Source organism: Falco peregrinus, chromosome 10 (genome assembly GCF_023634155.1).
Source record: "Falco peregrinus isolate bFalPer1 chromosome 10, bFalPer1.pri, whole genome shotgun sequence".
Classification (NCBI taxonomy): Eukaryota; Metazoa; Chordata; class Aves; order Falconiformes; family Falconidae; genus Falco; species Falco peregrinus.
Window position 1 is genome coordinate 8,119,606 of NC_073730.1, and position 18,499 is coordinate 8,138,104.

An 18,499-nucleotide genomic window follows, 5' to 3' on the forward strand; every position below is an offset into this window, starting at 1 on the left:
CTGGCACCTGACAGCAGGATGCTGCCTGTACTCAGGGCACTTGCCGTGATGCTGAAGCTTTCCAGTGAAGCAGTTTTTATTCCCAGTTGTCAGTGGGCACAGCCGGGGTGTCTTTCCCCTCCCCCCCTCCCCCCCACTTTTATTCGCTGCCCTCTGGGCCCACGAGACTTTTGCGAACAGGCCATTTGCTTCCCTCTAGCATGCGCGAGCAGGGTGCTGCCAACCTCACTGCACCACCATGTCCACCAAGCCTTTTAGCTTCATGCATCATCCTGGATGGTCCTGGATCAGCACAAGAAAATCATCTTCCTGCAGCTACTGCTGTCCTGGAGGTACTTTTGTCCCTTTCCTGCCTTTTTAGCTGGGGTAAATGTATTGCTTTTCATATCTATTCTGGGACCCATCCAGGTCCTCCCAGTTGCAGTGGGACCAGCAAAGAGAGGCCGGAGATGCTTCGGCAGGAAAAGTAGAGTTGTCATCCTGCCCTAGGAGGTGGGTGCATTGGTAAACTGGTTTTCAGGATCCTGGGAACTTGGTTTGGGATTATATCTGTGTCAAGTTGATGGTGAAGGGGTGCTCTGATCCTCCCTGTGTGCCAGGTTCTCCCCATCCTGAAAGCAGCGAGAGGCACAGAGCACCTCAGAAACTGAGCAGCGAATGGGTTTCATTTTTCCCCCCGCTTTTTCTCCCCTGGGACTTGAAAAATACCCACAACAGGCAACCTGAACCCACCCAACAAACCCTAAGCCAACAGATAATTGCGTTTGTCCCCAAACCAGGGCTGACGCGCAGAGCTAGCTGCTGTGGATATCGGCAGAGGTCTCATCTTCTCCCTGTTATTTCTCATGTATCCCTTGCTTAAAGATCTTGTGCCATCTTCCTGCCTAGAAGGGAGCCGTGGGGCCTCCCCAGGGAGCTTCCTCCTCTTCCCGGGCCTGATTCCTTCAGCTTTCGCTTGGGGAATGAACGGATGCGACGGAGCCCCCCGCACGTGGGGCACGAGTCCCCAGCGCCTGTGTGTGCCACGTGCGTGTGCGTGCAGGGTCCGGGTTATACAGGGGAGTATGGTATTTAGACCACATTAATGAGCATACAGGAGAGCAGGAAAAATGGATCATTTATGGTTACGATCTGGCTACTGTCAAAATACAGCGTTATTTTGACGGTTGCTTTGTCTTTGCTCCCTGAGCAATATGAAGGTAGTTTCTTAGCAACAAAACTGTGTTCGCAAACAACACCAGTGAAAAACAACCCCCCAGAAGAAGAGGAGGTGGCCTCGTGAGCACCACTCCCGTGTGTCCCCTGCCCGTGTCGCATCTGTAAATTAGATGGAGAACATCTTACCGGATGGCAGGCACTTGCCCGTGGTCGTGGTGCCATGCGAGCGCTGCCCCGGTCCCCCCTGGGGTGGGTTGCTTGGGGTGTGATTGCTGTCCCTTTTGCAGATGGGTAAACTGAGACAGCCCTGGGAGGGAGGAGTGTTGTGGGTTGGCCTTTAGGTGACTGGGGAGGGTTTGAGCTTCTGCTGAGTGATGCTTACCATGTGGTGGCTGACAGGCACTGTCTTGGACCTGTCTTGGCCAAGGTCTTGGCCAAGGTCTTCTCCAGGATCTCGGCCCTGCATCTCAGATGGATCCCAGAAGGAGGGCAGGAGGGAGCTGCCTGCAAACCATTTTGGCAGTGGTTCTGCCGTGCAATTTGGAGCGTCTCTCCTTTGAAGGCGGCGCTGGGCCTGGTGTCTGTGCTGACGTTGGAGTCCATGAGAGCAAGCGATTCCTCCAGCCAAGTATCTGCCAGGCTGTGTCGGGAGAACTTTTATCATTTCTGTCACAGACATCACAACTCGCTTGTCTTACCATACATCTTCCTAAATGTGACAGAATATTCAGCTGTTATTAATTGAATACTCTCTAATTTAACTGCTTAGCAGGAGGGAGAGCGACTGGTTTGTCTCAGCATGGAGAGCTGCCATCGGGCGCGCTGGAGGTTTTGGGATGGGGAGAGGTGATGTGGGGAGAAAAATGGGGCTTTTGGACTTGTGAGTACGCCCCCCACACTCCGCATGGGCCTGATCCTCATCCTCACCCTGCCAGGGAAGGGCTCCAGCATCTGCTGTGGCTCCTAGCCCTGGGGCACATGGCCAAGCCCAGGCTGGAGGTGCTCAGGACGTTGCTGCCTCTCCATCCCATCCTGACACAGCCATCTGGGGATGGAGGGGAAGGGACACCCCAGGAGCATGGCCGGGAGCTGGTGGGGCTCCCTGGGTGCCTGGGAGGGAAGAGTGGTTTGGGCCAGGTTGTCCCAACCTCCAGTCAGGTGCCTGGAGGTGACACCTGTGTTGGGTAAATCCCTTCTCTGCTGAGGTGCTGGAAGCAAAGCTGAGCCCCTGCAGTGGGCTCCGTGCGTGAATCGCAGTGCCCGTAGTGGCCTGGCTGTCCCCTCAGTCCCCAGCACACCCCAGTTATGGCTTCTTGTCTTCCTCCTCCTCCTCAACATCCACTTCCAGAAGCTCCAGAGATGTCCCGCATGCAGACTAGTTGTTATGGTGGGGTTGCTGAGAAACTTGGCTCCTTCAGAGGATGTGGGCAGCAGCCCTGCTTGCTGTCACCTGGGTGGCAGGCTGGTGGGGGACCATCCTTTCCAGCCACCCCAGCCTCCTGCCTGCTTGCACACGCGTGTGCTCGCATCTCTCTGCTGCTCTCCCAGAAAGTTCAAACCCAGAGTCAAGTTTATTGTTTCTATCTCGTTTATTTTAAGTATAGTTTTACACTTTATTATATGCTGTGACATCTTAAATGGAGCCTGTCACTCTATCTTGACTACTGCTAGGGGCTACAGCCACTTACTGTGTCAGGCTTTTCGGCAGCCCTGATTAACGATATCAAAACGAATGGATCCCGGTGCAGGCACAAGCACGAAAATCAAGGAGTGATTTGCATATTCAGATTGTGCACGGCATCGAAAGGCTGCAGCTCGTGCAAGTATTGGCACTGACACACCCCATGGATGCACATAGGTGCTGCCACGCATCCCTGTGTGGAGGACCCGTATGTGTTGGTAGGGTTCATGCACACCTAATTCTATTTATTTAGTATCTTCAGCCAAAAGGAAAAGCCTTGCCCTTTTTTCCCCGAGCTTTTCCATCTCCCCGGACAATATATCAATTAAGATAGCTAAATGGAATAATATTTTTTTTTCTTGTGAGCCTGTTGGGATATGTTGAAGAATTACCCACGCAAATGATTTTTTTTTTCCTGAAAGTAACATTTTGTTAGGTTAATTCATGCACTGGAAAAACAAACTTTCTGTTCTTCCAGTCCAATCTCCACTTACAAGTCAGGTTTTTGTAACCCTGTCATTGAAATGCGAGGTAGCCTACAGTAATTTGAATATTTCATTCTGCCGGCTGCTAATGCACTCTGCATTACAGATGGTACTTGCTCCATCCTTCTGGACTGGGTTCAATTATAAATGAAAGTAGGGAGCTGAGATTTGTCTTTTTGTCTCTGCTTAGTTGGAATAACACAATAAAGCTTGATGGGTAGGAATTCCTCAAGCTGCCTCCTCTTTGCCTGCGACGTCTCCCGTGTAGCTTTCTCCTCTCGATAGCAGATCCTGCTTGCCTTTCAAGTTGAGCCTGGAGTATTTGGGTTGGCAGTGGTGGGGTTTTTCACAAGTCATTTTTGGCTCAGATGCATTGTATCCCCTTTTTGGAAGCGCTCTGTTCGGTCCTCCTCTTTCTCTCTGTTTATTTGCTGGCCTCTGCATCCCAGACAGGGAGCAGTGGTGGGAGAAACCTGCTTGGGCTGGGGAAGGAGGGTGCTGTGTGGCTTCTGTGATGGTGGAGGCACTGCTGGGATGGCAGGGACCTCTTCCCTCTCCTGGTGTGTCACTTTCTAGACTGGGACAGGGATGACAACCCCATCCTCAGCCAGAGAGAAGTGGCGGGGGGATGTAGAGCAGCCCTCCTCCATCCCAGGGTTGCTGCCGTGGGCTCTTCCCAAAGCCCCTGGGAATAACAGGGCCCCTGGAGATCCAAAGAAAACATTTACCTCTGCTTCGTGATTAACAAAAAGGGGGGTTGCAAGCCTATAGCCCAGCTGCACGGAGGCTCTATATTACATACAGATGCCTTTTGTGAGCTCCTTCCCCATCCCTGGCCGGTAAAAGCAATATTGCCGAGGGAGTCAGAGGAGGTGAGGGCAGGGCTTTCAATTTGGTTTTACATTTACAAGGACCAGATGGCCTCGCTGGAGATGATCTTTGATCTGGGACGCAGCCGGAGTTGGGCAAAGAATTTTTTTTCCTTTTTTTTTTTTTTTTCTTTCTCCCTCTTTATTCTCCTCTCTGTTCACAGCAGGGGCCTCTCTTGCAGGAGCAGGGGGGAGCTGTGCGACCATGCTTGGGGCTGAGTATCACCCCCCTCTGCCCGAGGGCACTGCCCAACCATGCAGAGGGTGAGTCCGAGCGGGATTGTCCAAGGTAGAAGGCAGAGCTGGATCCTGTTACACCACCGCCCCACAGCATGGAAATCTGCGTCAACAACCTCTTGCATGGAATATAATTAAACACATGCAGGCGCCTTGAAACAGAAATGCCACTAGTTGATCCTTTTTAATTATTTTTGCCACTTTCTTTGGTGTCTTGTGCGCTTCCAGCAGCACGGAGGTGCAGGGGCTCTCTCCCCCCCTCTTGCCTCGCTAGTTTTGGGATTCTTTCTTCCCCCCACGTGTTTTGAGTGGAGCAGGAGCAAAGGCAGCCGATCCTATTTCACAAGTGCTTGGACTCTTGCAGCACTCTCCCTCCTGTCCAAACAGATCGTTTACAGAAGGGGCCTCTATTTAAAGAAGGAACTGAACGTTCAGAGCTGTTTTCTGGCCTTAAAACACTGCCGACCGGCTGTTGCCTTTCAAAGAGTTGGGCTTTGTCTGGCGTGCTTGAGGACCGGGTTTGACGCCAGGCTCAGCAGGTTGGCGTGGTGTCGTGAGGGACTGAGCATCGTGCAAAAAACGTGCTTGTTTATTTGCCTGAGATCATCGAATCCCAGCAAAGTTGGGTTTAAGGTGGCATGTCTCAGCCACAGGAGCTTGATGGACCATCTAGGCAAACAACCTCTCTGGTGCTGTGAGTGGGACAGGCTTGGAAACCAAGCAGATGGGAAGAGGAGCATTCAGGTAGGCTTTGGTGTGATCTATGCATGGCATGAAGACCTTGTGTGTAAGGGAAATCTGCAAGCAGTTAGAGGGACGTTTAGTCCTGGAGAGCTGTGGTGCTTCAAAAACACACAGGGGTGACATGCCTGTGGACTCCAGGGAGGCTGCCTCTGGTCCTGTCACCTAGGTGGCATCTATAATGCTGTGAAGTGGCCTGATACTATCCCAGTACAGACCACCACTGAAAGTAGGTGCCTGAAGTTGTCCAGTGGCTGATGGGTTGCATCTAAATGGTAGCTGCACTGCAGGAACTGGGGTAGGATTTCCCACACTTTTGGTTATGGTTGCTTCTTGGGCTTTGGGCTTGGCGTATTCATCACACGTGTGTAACTCAGTTCCAGAGTTTTCATGGAGAGGGCTTTGAATTGCCTGGTGCCGTGGCTGGGGAGAGGTGGACATGGGGAGGGATTTTTGCATCTGGAACAGGGACCCTGTCTCTCAGGGAAGAGCAGTGTCCAGCCTCCACAAGGCAGAGAGCCTGGGCCATGGGTGACCTCAAGAGAAGGTGATCACTGGTGGTAGGCACTTCCAATCCACGCATACTCAGCAGTGGCCGCAGTGGCCCCTTTGCCAGGGCAGCAGGTTTCCTGCAAAACCCATCCCTGAGGTTTCACCCTGGGAGGAGAGTCCTTGCTTAATAGTTGCTTCTTCCTTCCCATTTGTTTGCCTCATGTTTGCATGCACCAAAAAAAGGATATATGGTTCCTGCAGCTACCTTCTGCAAGCACTGAGGAACGAGGCTGCCTTCAAGTAAGCAGAAGAGTGACAAGGGCCATGCTCAGCTCTTGGGTTGCATCGGAAGGTTGCTGCTGGAAATGGGAACGTGGTTCTGGGCAGAGAGCGCGACAGTAAGTAGGAGGCAGGGAAGTTCCTTGGCCCCGGAGGGAGAGGACACGGTCCCAGGGTGCTCTGCAGTGGGGGGCTGTTCCGTGTCTGTCCCCAGCTTTTGGTAAAGATGTCTGTCTGCTTCTGCGCTGTTCACTTTGTGAGAGAGAAAGGGTGGAAAAAACCAGTGTGTATCCTGTGATGACTTGGCTCCGAGACCTGGAAAAACTCCCTGTATTGCAGAAAATCCCGGATCTAGCCCGTGGCAAGGCCATGGATTTGGCAACAGAGCGGCAGGGTGATGGGCAGCAGGTACCTTCAGGTAGTTTAGCAAAGCTGAGGCTTGAGTGGGACATTGCCATCTAATGAGCTCCAAGGCAGCTTTCCTTGGATGGAGAGTCTCATGGGTCATCTTTTTTGAAGGATGGCAGGAGCAGGGAATCTGAAATGCAGCTTTTCAGCTTGGGCTTTTGCCAGTCTTTTCACCTATGACTTTCTCGCCCCGGCTGCTTTGTGCATGGAGCAGCCGTGCGCAAGCACTGCGTGTCCAGGGGAGATGACCTTTCTGAGAGGGGAGCAGACTGGAAAGGCAGCTTCCTTCTGGGGGAAAAACTCTCTTTGTTTGTTCTCAGGTTTCAGGGCTTGGCCTGGGGCGGTTGAACTGGGACCCTTGTCCTCAGAGGGGCTCTGGAGGCCCCGGCTTCTCATTAGCAGATTCAGCTCATTCAAAGGACCCATTTCTTTTCAGCAAGGAGAATTCATATGCAAAGCACCGTGCAGATCCCAGCCCAACTGGCGTTCAGAGTGTGTGTGTGGGGGGTTATGGCTGGACCTGTCCTCGGAGCAATCCTGTCTTTTGTTTGCTGATTTATTCCTGCAGGGCTTATGGAGCCCCAGTCTGTGCCATGCTCCCCATGCCATGCTCCGGGATGTGTCTCCAGGCCTGGCCAAAGCCAGGTCTGAGCCATCTCCTGGGGTGGGGACGATGGCTTACGCTGTCCGTCAGTGACAATTTGCTCTCTTGGTGCTGCAGAGGGGACTCTGGGCCATCACCCAAACTCCACTGGGAGAAAGTGAGGTCCTGGCACAGCAGGTGCTGCCCTTGGAGGAACCAACGTAGAGCCCTGTGTGTAACCACCTGTTCTTCTTGTCACAATAGGACAGTCTGATTCTTTTGTCCCATATCGCGACCTCACATTGGAAAAAAATCCCAAACGTACTCTCAGAGGTGTGAGAAGGAGGGCACATGTGCATGGTTGTGTTATCGTCCTCCCCTCCACTGCCAATTTACCATCCCAGCCACCGGCTTTTCTCCATGGAAGATGCTGCTCCCCTGAGCTGGGGCAGCCTGTGGTCAGTTAGCTGGGTTACATCTTCAGCTCAAATCTGGCCCAGCAGCAGGGCAGCACTGAATCTCGCCCGGCTTTCCTTTATCTCCCATGGCTGTTGCTCCAAGCAGCTGGAGGTCTGTCCCAGTCCCAGTCCCCATCCCCTGCCCACAGGAGGGGATGAGGTGAGATGGCGGAGGATGGGATGGAGGAGCCTGGGTGGCCGCAGCCAATCTCTCCCTTATGGTGTGCTCAGCACAGCTGGAGAATTTGAGATGTGCTGGGTTTGCCTACGCAGATAAGGGATTGATTATGCTTCACAGCTGTAACTGGAGCCAGCTAATCCTGCCCTGCTTAGAAAAGGGAAAACTGCTTTGCGAGATAAGCTGAGTGCGGGACTGTTCCAGCCTGCATCAGCATTGCTCCCCAGCATCAGCCTGCTTCATGGCCGGACCGTGAGCTGGGCCTGGGGATGTGTGGGGTGCCCAGTGGGATGGGGAAGGGACCTGTGTGTGGCCAAAATTTGTCCATGCTGTTCCAAGGGAAGAGTGCCAAGAAGATAGGGTTGATCCCTCCATGACCAGAGTTTGGCTCTGGGATGATGAGTTTTTTGCAGAGTGTTATTGGGGGAGGTGGAGTTGATTTGCTTAATGAGGTGGAGTTGTGAGGGTTTGCTGTTCTGTGGGACAATGGCAAAGGTGGGCTTGAAGCTGCTGTAACTGGGAGGAGAGGAGCTGGCTTGTCCAGCGGTGGGGCAGTTGGCTTTGGTTGGCTTGTTTTGAATCTTTGCAAACACTTCCAGCCTGCTTTCTGCCGCTAAACCATGTCTGTTCAGCGATCGGCTTGTGGTGCGAGAGGTTCAATCACCTTTGGTTTCTGAGTGCTACCTGCCCCCAAATTTCAGAAATTACAGCCGGGAGCTTTGCTGCCGAAGCCCGTGGGAGTTGACCACCAGCCTGCAGTGAAGCATCCATAGACACAGCTTGCAGCCTTAGGACTGTAAAGAGAAAAATAGAAAATACTTAAATTTGATCCGCAGTGCTTTGTTTGAATACGTAGCCGTAACTGGGCATGTGGAGATGGGGTCAAAAGTTTCCATACCCAGCTCGGTTTCTAGCCATGAGCTAAACTGGTCGGCAGGAGTAGGATGCAGGGAAGGACTGGAAATACAAGCTCATATATGTTGATGCAGCTTCCTGGGAAGTCACATTTCTCAGGGAATCTGGTTTTCAGTAATCACCACAACACTGTTCCTTCTTTTTGTGGCAATTTTAGATCATTTTCTAGTTGGGGTGGGGTAGGGGGATGACTTTTTTTTCCACCCCAATGTGTTAGTGATAATTTTCCAGACCTTTTGATCGTTTTGCTGCCAGATCCTTGCTCGCTATGGCAACCCATTTGGCATTTGGGATGGGGTTAGGAGAAAACTGGTGCAGACTCTTTGCCAGCGCTGTGAAAGACATGTCTCTCTTCTGCAGCTTCCACGGCACATGCAGGCTGCATCCTCCTGAAGTGATGGAGAGCTGCTGCTGGGAGCTGAGAAACTTTCTGGCATGTGATAAATTCCCTCCTCCCATTTCCCACACCCCAAAATTGCGGTTTGAGGGTAATTCAGACTTACTTTTTTTTTTGGGGGGGGGGGGGGGGGGGGGGTTGGATTCAGCAAATAATTTAGTCTCTTCCACCCCAGAAAGATGTGAAGTTTTTTTTTTTTAAGCAGTTTGGTTGTTTTGAAATGGACCCAAATTTTTATTAAAGAAAAGAGAGAAGGGGAAAACTTTAACATGTAATGGGAGGGGAAGATTTCTTTTTTGCCCTGAGCATCTGGTGCTTCTGCTGTTGGTCATGGCCTTGGTTGGGTCTCTAGTGGGGCTCGTTGGCCATGGCTGGAGTTGGCCTCCAGGGCTAGATGGACCGTTACTGTGAACTGATGTGACTCACTTCCATCTCTGTGGGAGTACATATCTTGCCACAATTCAGTGTGCTTTATGGGCTGAAGGACCGCTTCTCCACCTTTAAAAGTATCTCTCACAAAATAGTTGTAAGTGCTTTGCTTCCAAACAGCCCTGGTGGACACTCCTGTGTTGGGAGAGGAGGTGGGTTTGTGGGGGCCTGGGGTGGCTTTATAGTGCTTATGGGTATTAGCCTCTGTCTTGGTTTGTTGCTGGGGTTGGGTTTATGTGTGAGAAAATTGATGACAGAAATGGCCCGTTGGTTTCACAATGTTCCTCCTTTTCCTGGGAAATAAATAAATAAATAGATGCACAAAAAAGCCATTTTGCCAGCTGAAATTTTCCGTGCCTCATCCCATGGCAGCCTATTTTGGAAAATCTGAGCAAAAATCTGTTCATCCATTTGTAAGTTTTGGAAAGGTTGGAGCGAGGAGGGGAACTTTCATGTCAATTGTAAGAAAAAAAAACCCCAACTTCTCTTAATTCCCGCTTTCTGGAAGGGGGCGTGTCAGCGTATTTGGAAATTCCAGCTTCCATTTACGTTGGAAATAGGTATTTGTGTTTTGATGTTGATATTTTCAGTGGCTTTAGGTAAACATGGTGAATATATCCAACTGAGGTTTAAAACACCCTGTGATTAACTTAACATTGAAGTGCTTCACAGTGGTTACCAAGATTGTTGATACCCATTTAAGGTGGACACCATCTGCTTTGCCGAGAAGACATTTACATTGCTGCCTGTCAGCAGGGCCCTTGAACTGGCAGTGTGAAGACCCAGCTGGAGGTGCTTTAGTATCCTCCGCAGATCTCTGGAAGTTTATTTCTTCTCAGCATAGGGTCTTGAAGGTGATTTTGTGTTTAAAGGGAAGATCCAAGATGCTGCGTTTTCCTTTGCTCCGGGGTTTGCTGTTGCAGAAGAAAGGAGGCTGCAAATGTATTTGCATAGGAAAAAACGGAGGTGTTTAGGTTAGGTGCATGGGGTCGGGGGGCTTTTCTGCACAAATAAAGTTTAGGAAGAGCAGCTCAAGCCCATGCCATCGTGGATCAGCTGAGGAAGCAAACCCCAACTCTCCTGACTTGGTTGTGACTACACAGTTGAGTACGAGGAAGATGCAGCCAGCCAGCCACAAGCCACTTAATGTGTAACTGTCCTCAAATGTGAGGCAGATGGGAGTATTTTTGTACCAAGTTCAGTGCCGTTGATCTTCAGCGTTCACAAATGTAGACACAGGCTCCAGGGAATGTAGAGATCGGCTTAAAATAAGGTGATTAGTTACTGGTTTTGTTAGCAGGGACATTTGCTGGCATTGTGGCTGTCCTTCTGTTTGCTGGCTGTTGTTTTAGACCTGGAGGTATAAAAACATATGTTTAAAGAAAACCGGTGAGCTCATGTGACTCCTGAAGCTTGGTCTTCACAAGCCCAAGCAAATACCGTGGATAGTGGTTAAATTGCAAAAGGCTGGAAGAAGGCCGATGTTCGATGTGTGTTTCCAAGCCTGGCTGTGCACTGTGTGCGTCTGTGCAGGAGTTTTGGGGTTCCTGGGGAGGAGCTGCCATGCCTTCATTGTCCGTACCACCCCGCAGGGGCACGCACTAGTCTAGGAAGGGATTTGCACTAGAATCCTCGTTCTTATCGAGAAAGATCTAATTCTAAAGTCGAAAGATTTGCTCATTCATCCAATGTGCCGGTGAGGTGTCCGTGATTTGTTGGCAGATGAGTGCCTTGGTGGGGAAGGAGGCATCTCGCCCTGCTTGTGGCTGTGCAAGAGGGCAGAGAGCAGCCAGCAGTGCTCCACCAGTGGCACTGACATGCCGGGCATCTCTGCTTTCCCTACAGGAAAGTCACACCAAAGGCCAACTCACAGCCCAGCAGAGGAATTGTCTGCCTCTCTTGAAACTCTTGCTTTGGGTGGGTTGTTCCCCCCCGCAGTACATCTTAGGCACAGTGGAGGCAGGGAAGAAAACCCTTTTGAAAATCACAACCTAATTACTCCCATCTGCTCCGGCACTGCTTCCCATTTCTGCCTGCCAGGATGCTTGTCTCCGATGCTAAGTAGCACATTATTTTCGATAAGTTGCAATCATTTACTTGAAATCTCCTTCTCCTTTAAAATGTCCCCCTGGAAAGGCAATTCAGCAAGTTGGGAATGGGCAGAAACAACCATGAGAAAAGCCATCCAGAAGCAACCCAGCTCGGGCAGCAGGGCAAGCACTCCTCCCGTACTCGTTAAAACCACACAGCAGGTTTCTCGTTAGGGTGGGTTTGTTTAAATGCCCAGGCACTGGGACCGGCCTGTGGCCGGTGGTGTCAGCAAACGGAGCTGCAGAGGAACTGCCAGCTCATGTAGTAGGAGGGGATCTTAACCAGGCAGTCACAGCAGATTTCACAGGACCGTGCTTTTGACTGCTGAAGTCAGCGGAGAGTTGAGGAACCAGCGGCCGCACCAGCTCTGGGGGACCTCCCGTTTCATCATTGCAACCTGAATTGGCTTCGTGTCTTTCACTTGTTGTCTTCTTCCAAGATGTCCCTATTGCATCCCTGAAGAGGCTGTTCCCACCTTGCCTTAGCCTCCTCTGGTGTCTTCTGCTTCCACCCCAGAAGTCCTGGCCAGCACCTAGCTGGGAATGGGTGTGCACGCGTTCAGCAGCACCCAAGGGGAGACATGAGGATAAGAAATGGTGGAAATGCTGTACCACTGCAGCCTCCGTCCCCTTGTGAGTGGATATATCCCATGCTGGGAGTCTGGCCAGGACAGGGCCCTGCTTCCCACGTCTCCTCAGCTTGAGGACAGTGATGGCAGTAGGATAAATTGACCTTTCTGGAAGAAAGGTAGAGCCTGGAGGTCTGAGCATCCTTTTTTGTTGTGACTGCTGAGCTACAGTCTCCTGCTAAGCTGCTGCCATCACCCCCGTCACGTTTGATTGCCTTCATGATGTCATGCTGCCTCTGTTGCCCACGCACCTCTCTGGTCTGGAGCGTTTGGAAGGGGTGGAGAGCAGAGAGTTGCTAAGCTGAAACATTTTGGGGTAGCTTTGGAGAAGAGAGGTGGCTGTGTGCTTGCCTGCTGTGCTGAGCTGGCTTCTCAGGTCCCTTTGGAAAAATGCTCCCAGGAAAATGGAGTAAGTAAGGGAGCGGATGGTGGTGTGGAGGACCAGGAGCCTGATACCTACCTCTGGATTTCTTAGGTGTCTTCACAGTCCTCAGGGCACAGTCTGTTCTGAAGGCGTATGCCAGCACCGTGTCTGGCAAGGGCTGTGTCTCCTGGCCCTTGTCCCCCCCGGCTGTACATCAGACTGGTGGCTGCCCCAGCACATGGGGACAACGGACACAGATACTGTGGTGTGGGGTGCTGGCTGCCCATCTTACGGGAGCATGGAGCTGGTTTCTCTGCAGGTGCTTCCCCAGGTTGGTGGGGAACATCTTGGAGCATGTGAAAGCTTTGGAGACTCAATGCAGTTTCCATTCCATGTCCCTAAATTGTGGGGCAGGCAAGGAGCCAGGGAGCTATCTTCAGCTTGATCTTCTTGCCTGATTCTCTGAGGCCAGTCCTGCCACCACCTCCCCATGTCCTGCACCACAGCCATGCCACCGAGCCAGCCCAGGCCTGAGACTTGGACAATGTCCCCTGCATACTGTGGCAGTGATACCTTCCTCAAGAGGGTGAAGGAGCGAGAGTGTGAGCCAAGAGCCATTTCCCGGTTGCTGGAATGGGCCCCTGTGACCCTGGTGGTATCCATGACCAGACCACAGGCTGGCGGCTCGGTGGTCCGCTGCTGGTGATGGTGACCCTGCCAACAGCCGTGCTCCTTGGTTCCCCTCCCATGGTCAAGCCAGCAGCGTTTGCAGTGGTGCAGGAGGGGACAAGGCACATGGCTTGGCTTTGCTTTTAAAATACATCCATAGGAAAAAAAATAATATATATCTTTCTATCTTTGCATGTGTGCATCTATACGTTTATCTATAAAAACGCATTTTGGGGCAGTGGGGGACCTCGGCGAGGGCTGAGCACCCTCTAGCGACATTTGCTGCGGCTCCAGGAGCTGCCGAGCCAGCAGGAAAGCGGCCAAGGACAGAAAGTCTCGCATGAATTTTCCTCCCCCCGGCTGCCAGCCGCTATCTTTCTTTTTGTTCTTCCTTTTTTTCCTTTTCTTCCCCCCTCTCCTCCATCAGGAGCAGCAAATGGTGGGTCCTGGGGATGCCAGTGCAGGGGCGGGAGCATGCCTGCAGCCCCTCAGCTCCGGCTTGCTGCCGGACCGCTGAGGATCATTCTGCTTAATTTATTTTATTTTAATTTGGTGGGAAAGCCAGCAGCCTGGGGAGAGCGGGGGCCTTTCACGATCGGCCACCCAGGCCCTGCGGGTCGGGTGTAGCGGCTCACCCCGTGCCCCCCCGGCTGGCAGAGCAGGGGTCGCATCCTGCCACAGGGGGTATTTGGGAGGGTCAGTGCTGCTGGGGAGCCCAGCACCCCGGGCATTCTGGCAGGAGGTGCGTTGGAGCTGGGGATGGCACCGGGAAGATAAAAAAGGAGCTTTTAAATAATCATTTTGTCTTCTCCTCAGCTGAGCACAGCCTTCCAGGGATAAATAGGCAGCATCAGTTCTGCTCAGACACATTGGCCTTTCCATTTATTTACTGCCCAGCGTTACTGGGAGCCAGCACCCCAACCCAGACCATCCCCAATGGTCCCCAGCCGGGCTGGGGTCTCTGCTGCGGGGACAGGTGCCGGGGGGGCTCTGGGTGCACACCCCCACGGGTACTGGTCTGTGTGTGTTGCACAGTAATAAAGCTCAGGGGTTATACAGTGCTTTTCATCAGGAAGCAGCTCTCTAAACATAAACTAATTAATCACTCATGCCTACCTGTCAGGTCAATGATTCCTGAGATTTTTAATCTAAAAATATTTCCCTTTTGAAATACAGATGCACCTGTTTGGGCGATTCCGCTTTTGATTTGTTTATTTGGGGTTTTTTGTTTGATTGTTGGGTTTTTTTAAAATCTGTGTTGCTTTCCATTTATATTTGGGCTTTTGATGTGCTTTAATGTAGCAAATTTTTTCTTTTTTCTTTTTTCTTTTTTTTTTTTTTGTCCTGGAAGAATAGGAATTTATTCTCTCTTTTTTTTTTTTTTTTTTTTTTCCATAGCAAGTTTATGTCCTCCCTGTAGCCCAGCCCCTTTCCTCTTCTTCTTTTAAGGAATTTGGCTATTTTTATCTCTTGTTTCAGTTTGCAGTCCGAAGACCCCAAACCATTTTCTTGATGAAAGCTGACCTCTCCTCTCGGATTTATTCATCGGCAAAGCGTGTAGCTGGGTGCTGGCGGTGGGGGGAGATGCTGGTCCTGTCTCCTCAGGGCTCGGCAACTGGCACCCTGCTCCAGATTTGGCACTCTGCCCCCATCCCTCTGTATAGAAATGATCCACCCTAGCGTGGAATTATTTATTATTAGCTCATCTTATTGGCATATTTACTGTTGTTGGGCTTTTTTCTGTCTTGCTTTCCTCCTGACCTTCCCACCTTTGTTGACAGCAAATGTTTTAATTACAGAAATGCCAGTAGATGCTAGAGTCCTGAAAGTTATTATTTCCATAGAGTTTGAGGCTTTTTAAAAAAGCTCTTTTTAGTGTTACCCAAACCTCAACAGGGCCTTTTAACTTTCATTTTATACTGATAATATACTGATACTGATAATAGCTGTATCTTTAACTTATTTCAGAGTGAGGAAGACCATACTCGGTCTTTGCCCGGGTTTTTTAGCTGCCCTGGTTTTACTTTCCTTATTGCAAATTGATTTTAGACTTTGTTTGGTTTTTGTTTTTTAAATGACAGGGAAAATCACTTGCTCTTGTTTGTGCTGCAGATTCAGGGGGTCAAATTCATCTTGGTGTAAGTGGGCACAGCTTTATTAAAATCCACGCAACGTTACCCAGCTCTGGATGTGCGTGTGCGTGAGCGTGTGCTTGGGGGGTGTGTGTGCATGTTTACAAAATGCATTGAGCTCCTGTGCTGGACGAGATGGGGAAATACGATTGATTTCTCTTAGGAAATGCCTTTTTTGTTTGCTCACCAAGGATTTATTTTATTTATTTCGCAGCTGCACACACCTGTGCTTGTGTGCATGCGGAAATCTCAGGTTATGCTTCTGTTTTCAAACACAGGCCGTGCAGGGATGCGCGGGGGACACGTGGGGGACTGCCATCCTTCAGACCTGGGACATCCCAAGCGGTCGGGATGCTCACATGTGGTTTTTCCAGGGAAGTCCTCGCAAGAGAAGGACTTCTACTCAAGCAGTAATTGAGGTGGAGAGTACAAAGAGGGGAAGAGAATCCTATCCTTGGAAACTTGCTCCAGGAGGATTCATTTATCTGTTCCCCTTTTCTTAGCATGGTTTACACTTTACTGGAACAACTGGATTCTAAAAAAAAAAAACACAACAAAGGTGTTTTCCGAAGAGTAAAATTATATTTCTTACCGGGGTTTTTTTGTTTTTTTTCCACTGCGTGGTTAAAAGCATGGCCTCACAAGCCCTCTCCATCTGCATTTAAAGATGGGGAAACTGAGGCACAGTCAGGCCTAGGCTCTGTGCGTCTTCCTCCGCTGTCTGGGGTTGAGGGCTGATGCAAATGGTGCAGGATCGGGCTGTAAATGACATGCTAGGTGACACAGGAGGACCCCTGGGTGAGCTGAGGTCTGGGCTAGAGACCCCCACCTTCCCATTCCGTGCTTGAGTCGGGATATGGTCCCTATCACTTCTGGCACCAAGAACGGGTACATGTATTTAGGTTTTTGGTTGGTGTGGCTACCAGTTTTGCTGTGCATTCGAGCACAAAGCTTGGTTTTCTGGGTTAGCTCTGCAGTGAGCTCTCTGCCGGTTCTGCCCTACTTCTTCCCTGCAGGAAGGAGGGAAGAGGCCAGGAGGGGAGTGGGGAGCTGGAGTGGTCCCCGTCGCTGCTGCTGGGCTGGAGAGCCGAGGAGCTGCGCTTGGTGACAGGCGTTGGGGCACCAGGGTACAGACTGCCTGCTGGGGTACCCAGCAAGGAAGAAAAGCCCCGTTGGTGGGAACTGAGCATCCCCTTTGGCTGAGCATCCCCTTTCCTGAGTTAAGCCCTTGGCGCAACTCAAGCTTTGCTCTCCCTTTTGTGTCTCCTGCAGTGCTGAGCATCCGGGGGGCGCAGGAAGAGGAGCCCACGGACCCCCAGCTGATGCGGTTAGACAACATGCTCCTGGCCGAGGGGGTAGCAGGCCCTGAAAAAGGAGGTGGCTCGGCTGCCGCTGCTGCTGCTGCTGCTGCCTCGGGAGGAGCCGGCTCCGACAACTCGGTGGAGCACTCCGACTACAGAGCCAAACTCTCCCAGATCCGGCAGATCTACCACACGGAGCTGGAGAAGTACGAGCAGGTAACAGGCTCCTTCGCGGCGGAAGGCAGGGGTGCTGGTGGCGGTGGGATGGTGGGAGCAGGAGCCGGAGCAGCCAGAAGTGCCGGCACGGTGGTGCGGATGTGCACAGCCTGGATCGCTACTGACATCTATTGTTAGGAGCACACAGGCAAATGCAAACTGTTGCTTGATATTGGAGTGAAAACATGCTTTTTTAGGGTTGGGAGGGTTGGGTGGTTGTGCTGGGATGTGGCACGAGAATAGGCTCGGCACTGGTTGCCCCTTTGATTTTAGCTTTTCACTCCGCCCCTGGTACCTTGCCAAAAATTGGCCCTGTGAAGGGGGTGTCCTCTTCAGGGTGCTGGCCTCAGCGCAGGCAGTTTTCCAAGCAAGGCTTGAATCAAAATCTTCCTTGAATATTTCTTCTGCTTCAAAAGTTCTTTTTTTAAAAAAAAAAAAAAAAATTCTTGTGGAAAATTATTCTTAAAAAAACCCCAACTATTTGGGTCATGAATGCAGCTATTGGTAACACTGACAATTGCATGAAAAGCTTCACAGGCCAATGATCAAAACTGGTTTCTTTCAAATGCTTCCAGATGTTTTGCAGACCTCTCTTTGCTGCTGCATGGCTTGCCTTGTGCTGAGTGTGGTTTCTACCCCAAGGTTGTGGTTTATGCAGTGCAAGCGAGGAAGCATCCCTCCTTTTTGGGTGCAGGGCAGGCTCCGCGGCCAAGGGCCAGGCAGGGTTCCAGGTCTGGTTTAACGCCATCTCTGCCGATGTGACAGGGCTATGAGCGGCCACTGGGGCTGGGGGCTGTATGGGCGAACCAGCCCAGCCCCCATTTTACCTGGCTGACTGCGTGCATGGTGGCACTGGAAGATCTCATCCTTCAGGAGCCGCGTTGCCAAGCTGAGGCTGCTGGTTGCCATCTTCAGACCTACACGCCTGGGTTGGAGCTGGAGTCAGTGTGGCCAGGCCAGACAGGGCTCTGGTGTTGGAGAAGCCAAGTGTGGTCACACCATGGAAGGCATTTTGGCAGAGCATTAGAGGAGGAGGCAGTGGCAGGGCTCAGGGAGCAGGCTGGGGGTAAGTTGGATGACCTTTGGTGGCTGTCACAGCCTTGCTGCCACTCCCTCGAGGCACGGAGACAGGGTGGTGTGGTGTGAGGGAGCCTCAGACATCTCATGTGGGTAGGAGTGGAGAGCACGTCAGGGCTCATCTTTCAGCCTCCAGGCTGAAGAAGGAGAGAGAGACCCTCTGTCCTCTGCCACCCGGGTCCAAGGAGAGACCCTTGGCACAGCCAAGGACAGGCTTCAGGGAAGGACCTTCTGCTCCTTCCTCCCCTTGGGCAGGAGGTTTGTTTCTTTGCATTTTTGATTCTGTTTCTGCATCAATTTTGCTCCCCAAAGGGGCACCCAAGTGGGAGAAGCCTTTACCCCAGCCCCATGGGGTGAGATGGGCCACATCTTTCCTCCTCGCAGCCCACCGACAGGATTAGTTTTGCCACTGAGTTCCTTTGCAGCTGGCTGTGCCGGTCCACATCTCTCGTATCATCACCTGCAGCCCTGCAAAGCCAGGGTTCAGGGCCACCGAACCTCCGTCCCCCTCCCCAGTCCCACAGTTGGTGGCTGGGGGAGCTCAGCGCCTGGCGTCTCACAGCATCTGCCTGCTGCTGTGACAGCACAGCGCTCATCGGCAATTTTGCCTTTAATGCTTTTTATTTCACGCCAAGAGGAGATGAGCTGAAATTGCTCGGGCATCTGGGAGCAGAGGCGGCCGGCTGAGAGCTTTCGTAGCTGGCGCTCACC

The 18,499-nt window shown here is 51.6% G+C and overlaps 1 protein-coding gene across 3 annotated transcripts in view; it reads left to right on the forward strand.

The window, feature by feature from the left end:
• Nucleotides 1-18,499, forward strand: part of PBX1 (PBX homeobox 1) — a 133,855-nt gene that overhangs the window by 89,442 nt on the left and 25,914 nt on the right. For all 3 annotated transcript variants that reach the window (XM_027792166.2, XM_027792167.2, XM_013302282.3), the window contains one exon: nt 16,467-16,711. In XM_027792166.2, the coding sequence (XP_027647967.2) occupies nt 16,467-16,711 (245 nt within the window). The remainder of the gene's footprint in view (nt 1-16,466; nt 16,712-18,499) is intronic.